The sequence below is a fragment of the Myotis daubentonii genome, chromosome 4 (genome assembly GCF_963259705.1).
Source record: "Myotis daubentonii chromosome 4, mMyoDau2.1, whole genome shotgun sequence".
Taxonomy (NCBI): domain Eukaryota; kingdom Metazoa; phylum Chordata; class Mammalia; order Chiroptera; family Vespertilionidae; genus Myotis; species Myotis daubentonii.
The window spans coordinates 116136307-116143792 of NC_081843.1; the positions used below are offsets into that span (position 1 = coordinate 116136307).

General features: G+C 67.0%; 1 protein-coding gene across 4 annotated transcripts in view; it reads right to left on the minus strand.

Moving 5' to 3' along the window:
* The window catches only part of ANKRD55 (ankyrin repeat domain 55), a 37520-nt gene extending 30551 nt beyond the window's left edge, over window positions 1-6969 (minus strand). The window contains exons 1-3 of one of the 4 annotated variants that reach the window (XM_059695049.1): window positions 2860-2884; window positions 1889-2011; window positions 1512-1604 (exon numbers count right to left, since the gene is read on the minus strand). In XM_059695049.1, coding sequence (XP_059551032.1) covers window positions 1512-1577 — 66 coding nt within the window. In that variant the 5' untranslated portion in view covers window positions 1578-1604; window positions 1889-2011; window positions 2860-2884. Of the gene's footprint in view, window positions 1-1511; window positions 1643-1888; window positions 2012-2859; window positions 2885-6739 lie in introns of those variants that run through there. The other 3 variants (XM_059695046.1, XM_059695047.1, XM_059695050.1) reach the window with 3 other exon arrangements.
* Window positions 6970-7486: the final 517 nt, after the last annotated feature.

Consider the following 7486-nt stretch of genomic DNA (forward strand, 5'->3'; position numbering starts at 1 on the left):
TGCGTGCGGAGTCAGTGTCAGGGGACATGGCAGCTGCCTGCATCCGAGACCCGCACACGGGACCCACGAGCAGCACGCACCCAGCCACCTCGCGGAGCCGGGACACTCAGCCTCACCAGGTAGGCAGCCAGGACTCACAGCCTCACCAGGTCGACAGTCAGGACACACACAGCCTCACCAGGTAGGCGTCAGGACACAGCCTCACCAGGTAGGCGGCAGGCACACAGCCTCACCAGGTAGGCGGCAGGCACACAGCCTCACCAGGTAGGCGGCCAGGACTCACACAGCCTCACCAGGTAGGCGGCCAGGACACACAGCCTCACCAGGTAGACAGCCAGGACACACAGCCTCACCAGGTAGGCGGCAGGCACACAGCCTCACCAGGTAGGCGGCAGACACACAGCCTCACCAGGTAGGCGGCAGGCACACAGCCTCACCAGGTAGGTGGCAGACACACAGCCTCACCAGGTAGGCGGCCAGGACACACAGCCTCACCAGGTAGGCAGCCAGGACACACAGCCTCACCAGGTAGGCAGCCAGGACACACAGCCTCACCAGGTAGGCGGCAGACACACAGCCTCACCAGGTAGGCGGCCAAGACACACAGCCTCACCAGGTAGACAGCCAGGACACACAGCCTCACCAGGTAGGCGGCAGACACACAGCCTCACCAGGTAGGCAGCCAGGACACACAGCCTCACCAGGTAGGCGGCAGACACACAGCCTCACCAGGTAGGCAGCCAGGACACACAGCCTCACCAGGTAGGCAGCCAGGACACACAGCCTCACCAGGTAGGCGGCAGGCACACAGCCTCACCAGGTAGGCGGCAGGCACACAGCCTCACCAGGTAGGCGGCAGGCACACAGCCTCACCAGGTAGGTGGCAGGCACACAGCCTCACCAGGTAGGCAGCCAGGACACACAGCCTCACCAGGTAGGCGGCAGGCACACAGCCTCACCAGGTAGACAGCCAGGACACACAGCCTCACCAGGTAGGCAGCCAGGACACACAGCCTCACCAGGTAGGCGGCAGACACACAGCCTCACCAGGTAGGCGGCCAAGACACACAGCCTCACCAGGTAGACAGCCAGGACACACAGCCTCACCAGGTAGGCGGCAGACACACAGCCTCACCAGGTAGGCAGCCAGGACACACAGCCTCACCAGGTAGGCAGCCAGGACACACAGCCTCACCAGGTAGGCGGCAGGCACGCAGCCTCACCAGGTAGGCGGCAGGCACACAGCCTCACCAGGTAGGCGGCAGGCACACAGCCTCACCAGGTAGGCGGCAGGCACACAGCCTCACCAGGTAGGCGGCAGGCACACAGCCTCACCAGGTAGGCGGCCAGGACACACACAGCCTCACCAGGTAGGCGGCAGGCACACAGCCTCACCAGGTAGGCAGCCAGGACACACAGCCTCACCAGGTAGGCGGCAGGCACACAGCCTCACCAGGTAGGCAGCCAGGACTCACAGCCTCACCAGGTAGGCGGCAGGCACACAGCCTCACCAGGTAGGCGGCCAAGCACAGGCTGGTGCGGCCCTCGGCGTCCTGGCTGTTGACGTTGGCCCCCATCTTCAGCAGCAGCTTCGCCGTGTCCACCTGCCGCCCGGACACCGCGTGCATCAGGGGTGTGCACCCTGGAGGGAGACAGTCACAGCCTTCGCGGACGGCCGACGTGGCGCCCGTGCCGTCTTCCTTTGCCTGCTCTGTGCTCTGTGCCAATACAGACCTGCCCGCCCCGTCCGGCTGGGAGCGAGACCCTCAGCGCCAACGCCGAGCACGCTTCCTGCCCCAGGGGCGCGGTGACGGCTGGAGGCGCGTGTGCAGGTGCGCACCCCGTGTCACTCCCGGGCCACGTGTGGGCTGCGCGAGGGGGCGCTCACCTTCGGTGTCGCGGCTCTCCAGGACGGAGGGGTCCTCCCGGATCAGGGTGGTCAGCGCACGGACGTCGCCGCTGGATGCCGCCTGGTACACCAGGCTCAGGTCCACTTCCTCCGATGAGTCACCTGCAGGAATCAGACGCCGTGTGCACAGAGGCTCCCCTGAATCACGGCACCCGAGCGGCGCCCACGCGGGGCTCAGGAAACCTCTGACCACGGGCCGCACCCCTTCCGAGGACAGGTGACCACGGTGACCACGGTGGCCGCGGCACCTCACCGCGCCCTGGGAGGGTGCCCGCGGGACCCGTGTCTCTGAGACGTCACGCTCCCCCCACCCCGCCCCCCAGGCCTGGGCTGCACGGAATCCGGGAGGCCAGCCAGGGAGCTCCCCGTCGTTTTTATCTGAGATGTGACATTTCCTGTCAGTGACTCAGCTCGCCCACCAGGGCGAGTGGCCATGTGCCTCCTGCTCTGTCCCGATGTCCTCCTGCCCTTTCCGGCCGCCCTGTCCCCCGAGGGCCCCCCGGCTGCCCGTCCGCCAAGTCCTCCCCCCGGGCTGGTCCGTGGAGACCCCGCAGGAGCTGGGGGGGAGGAGAGGGCATCTGCCCGCCTCCCCCGGGAGGCCCCTCGGGCCCAGAGCCACTCCTGCCCGTCTCTGCACGTCACCCTCACAGGCCCTGCAGGCCCACCAGCTGGTGTTCCAAAGGGACCCCACTGTGTGACAGCTGTGTGCACACCTGGGCCTGGGGGACGCCAGGACCATGGCGGGGGACGCAGGGCAGCACGGGAGGGGCTGGGGGGCACGTTCCACTCCTGGGACCCCGCCAGGCGCTGCCGTGTCCGCTCCCCCCATGCTCCCCACCCGCATGGCCGCTGCTCAGGAAGAAGGAACGCCAGGGAAATTGCCTCTGAGTTTTTCCATTAACGTGGCCATCCTGCCGGGATGTACGGCAGGACGATGGAGGTTCGCTTACATGAGGTTTCCTGGGCGCACGCCCCCTCCCCCCGATCCAGAGCCCTCTCTGCCCCCGGGGGGACGCAGGGAAAGCGCGTTTGGGGGGCCGCCTAGAACAACCGGAAGGCGGGGAGGCCTCTGCCTTTTCCAGGCGGGGCCAGCCCTTCAGCCGCCCAGATGGCTCCACGGGACAACGCTGCCACCCACTGGCGATGAGGAGTCTGTGGCCTTGACCAGCCCTGACCAGGGGCCGCAGGGGCAGGTGGAAGGTCCTCGCGGAGCATCCCGGGGGAGAAGGGCCGGGAAGCGGGTTTGCTGTTTGAAGACGCACGTCTGAGTTGGAATTAGGAACGAGGCTCTCGAGGAGGCATTTCCAGAGCGTGGACGCACTTGCACGTTAATAAGACGGATTCTGGGAGGGAAGACCTCACCCCGAAAAGCATGGGCTCCGTGGCGACACGTAGGCCGCCGGCTGCGTCTGCAGGTCAGGGCCCCCCCCCCCCGGGCCTCGTGGGGTCTCCTCGGCGTGGGAGCCCCGTCCCAGGAGGCCTCTGGGACGGCAGGTAGGACGCTCACCTTGACTCCCGCCCCCTCCTCTCAGCTCCCCCCGTTCCTGGGTCACGTGCGTGACCCCACCCACCGCTCCAAGTGCCAGAACCGGGCGTCGCCCATGCGTTGGCGGCTTTGACTGGGGACCCTCGAGGGCGAGGGACGGATCCCTCAGCCGGAAGCCGGCAGACCTGGCTGGACACGACCGCGGCTTCCGGATCTCACAGCAGCCGGCAGAGCGTTCAGACCTGCTTTCTGCACAGACGGGCGGAGCCGGTCCTGAGGGGCGGACGCGGGATAGAGCAGTGGACGGGCTGGCTGCTCCGACCAGAGGGCCGCCTCGCGAGCTGGTGTCCTCACGCGGCCGCACGGAGGCGGGTTCTGACCAAAGGCGTCCGGACGCCTCGGCGGGACACGGGCACGCGCAGAGGGTGACCGAGTACGTGCGTGAGAGCCTGGCGTTTCCTCAGCCTGCGGAGCAGCCATAACCCCGCTGGCGAGTCGAGGCTGCTGGGCTGGGAGGGGCTGGGCGCAGGGACCCCTGGCCCGTCCTCCCGCGGCCTCCCGTGGCCCGTGTAGCCCTGCTCAGGCCGTGGGCCCCTGGACACAGTCCAAGGAAACAGGAGTGCTGGGCGGCGGCTCAGGGCCTGTGATGAGGCCAGCCCTCTGTGCCTTCGCCTGCATCGCTCCCGGCCCTGTCCGTCCGTCTGTCCGTCCACCTGCTGCCTCCGCGGGGCCCGTGTCCCCACTTGGCCCCCTCCCTAGTCAGCCGCCCCCCAGCTGGACAGGCTCTCCTTCTCCAGTTCCCACTGACGCTTCCCGGACCCCGTGCAGCACCCACTCGGCTTTCTGTCCACCCGCAGGCGGCGGTGGCACCCGGCTGGCTGGCCCGGGGACCCTAATGACGCTGGGGGGCCATGGAGACGGCGTCTCTTTAGGAGCTGGACTGTCCGCCAGGCAGACCCCACACGGACTGGATGGAGCGCTCAGGGCGGGGACCCAGGCGGCAGCTTTTACAGAAATAGTCCAGGTGATTCCCAGGGGCCCCGTGTGAGAATCGACGCTCTGTGACCTCCGTGACCCTGCCGGGTGCACGCCGTCTGCCATCTGCCCGGAAAGCCAGAGGCCCTGCCGTCTCCACTCCCAGGTTTGCAGGATTTACGGGGAGCCCTCGACTGCGCCCCACACACGGAGTGTCACCGTAGCTTGCCCGGCGACGCGGGATTTAACGTGTGCGCGGCCTCTCCCGCTTTCAAGAAGGTGGGGGCCCCTCCTTCTCCAGGGGCCGTTCTCAGGGGCCCTGAGTCCTGGGAAAGTAACGCATGTGATCGAGCCGCCAGCCGCGGCCACGCCCTCACTGCCCCAAACTGGGCTCCGCCAGGACAGGACGTGAGAGCCGGCCAGGGGGTGGCGACGGTGAGAGCAGTAGCTACGCCAGGAGCAGGCGCAGCCTGAACGTGCCCACTGCCCACGACACCGCGACAGGTGCGTCTGACAGCATCTCGGACGCTCCCGGCGCCTGCGGGGTCCGCACCATTTCCCCTGTGTCTGCTGAGACCAAGCCCAGAGAGGTCCGGCAACTTGCTCCGGTCACACAGCGAGGGAGCATCCCCGCCCCCCACCCGTGTAGCTTGTGCTGCGGCCTGCAGGCCACGGCCCCCGAGAGGAAGCCCCAGGGAACGGGGCCGGGGGGCCGGGGGGCCGGGGGGGGGCTAACGTGTGTGGAGAACCAGGCCCGGGCGAGGACCTGCTGCGAATCACTCGCGTGAACGGAGCCACAGAATGAATATCGCACGTTGGCGTGTTAACCAGGTTGGGCTGAGCCTCGGCGGGAGACACAGAACCCGGCGCATTGACCGTGGGGGCCGCTCCTCCACCCCGTCCGGAACACACGCGTCCTCACCGCGGGCTGCGGACCAGGCTGTCGCTGCTGCTGGTTGTCGAGTGAAACAAACTGTACCAGGGGAGCGGGAGGCACAGCTGCGGCCACCTCGTTCCCCACGGGGTTCACAGCCAAGCGCAGGAGCCAGCACATCCGAGCGCGCGCGCACACATATGCACACACGTGCACATACGTACCCACACATGCATGCTCACACGCACACACGTACACATTGTGCAACACGACTCAAGACATGGAGATCAAACCACACACACACACACACACACACACAGTCACGCAGAAACCTAAACGTGAATCCACTCGCGCAAACACTGGGGGACAGTAATTCGCCCAGGAACCGGGGAGCCGGGGGGAGGGGGCTGTGGTCGGAGGGAGAAGGAAGAGGAAGCAGCAGCGCGTTTTCTAACGCGGCTTCGCACCTCGTGCTCACGCTGCAGCCCCAACGGGAACACGACCGAGGACGCTAGGACCCTGAGGAGTAATCAGGTCGCAGTGGTTCAGACGTCAGGTTTACAGCATATTCTAAACATGTTTACTGCACTCGCAGCAGGAAAGATGCAGAATTACACGCAGGCACGCGTGTGCGCATGCAGGCACACGGCAGAGGCACGGTGCGCGCACACGGCACGGAGTCCGTGGGCTTTCAGAGGACGCCGACCTCCCGGCAGCCTTTCCCGGGCAGATCGCCGCCCCCGGGACTGTGAGTAAGAACGGCCAGCCGGCGCTGCAGACAATGACACCGCGATGGCGTTACACAACCTCGGCTGAGACGCACCGGCCACGGCGCAAACCAGGCAGCTGCGCGCCCCTGACGGAGACCGGACGCTGGGGCCGGCAGGGAGACGCAGGGTAAACTAACAGGACACAGGCCTGCTCTTTCCATGTCACTCCCCCTCATCCCGTCTTTCAAGACCAGGACAGAACGGACAGATGAGAACAAAGACGACACGAGACACCGCTGGGAACCCCATTTAAAATGTGCAGGTGGGAGCGCGGGAAGGAGACCCCAGGCCCAAAGCCCGTGCAGACAGGCTTGTCTGTGTGTGAGCCTCCTCCCACATGTCACACTCAGACACGGACAGACGGACACAGACACACTCAGACACGGACACACGGACACACGGACACAGACACACTCAGACACGGACACACACACAGAGACACGGACATAGACAGCACACGGACACACACAGACACAGACACACAGAGACATGGACATACACAGCACACAGCCACACACACAGACACACACATTACATGGACACACACAGACACAGACACACACAGACACGGACATACACAGCACACAGCCACACATACACAGACACACACATTACATGGACACACACACGGACACACACACAGACACACCACCCCTCCCCTCCCCACCGCAGCTGCCGCCTGGACTGGCGCTGGGAGACCCGCAGGCTCTGCGGGCGGCGCTCACCTCGCTGCGGCTCGAGCCCGGCCGGGGCGCTGAACTCCATGCTTGCCGGCTGCATCCTCCCTGCGAACGGCAGGCAGCCTCCAGGCCCCCGGGGAGGAGGGGCAGCGTCTCCCAGGCCGCAGTCCGCACCGCCTGGGCCCGCGTCAGGCCGAGCCCTCGGCCGAGGAGCCAGTGCGTGGAGCCGCAGCTGCTGTCTGGGCGGCGATGGCCACGGGGACGCTCTCCCGTGACACCTGCCGGAAGCAGATGCTCGCTCGTCGGCTGCACGTGTCACCGCCCCCCCACAGCAGCCCGCAGCCGCTCAGGCCCCACACACCAGTGTGTGGGGGGGGGCACTGCCTGGGGTCTGGGCTGGAGGCACGGAGCTCCCGCAGCCGGCCTTCGCTCTAAACCCTGAGACGCTCATGGGCAGGGACTGGGGCCGACGGAGCATGTGCGGGCGGGCGTGGGCCAGCGGCCTTCCCGTGGAGGGGCCGCCGGGCTGCTCACATGGAGATGCCGGCCGGGGACCCATGCTGCGCAGGAGGCGCTGCCAGGCGCCCGCACCCCAGCCCCTCCGCTCCGGCTCCACAGGGCGGGAGGGGGCGGCCCCGGACGGCCCCAGCTCAGGTGCCACAATCACGCCATCAGCACAGCCCGAGGTCCCGGGCGCAGTGCGTCCTCCCGACCTTGCAGGAGCAGCTGGGAGAAGGCGGTGCATTCACGCTCCAGGTGAAACTCGGGGTTCACTGTGGAGACGCACCTGTG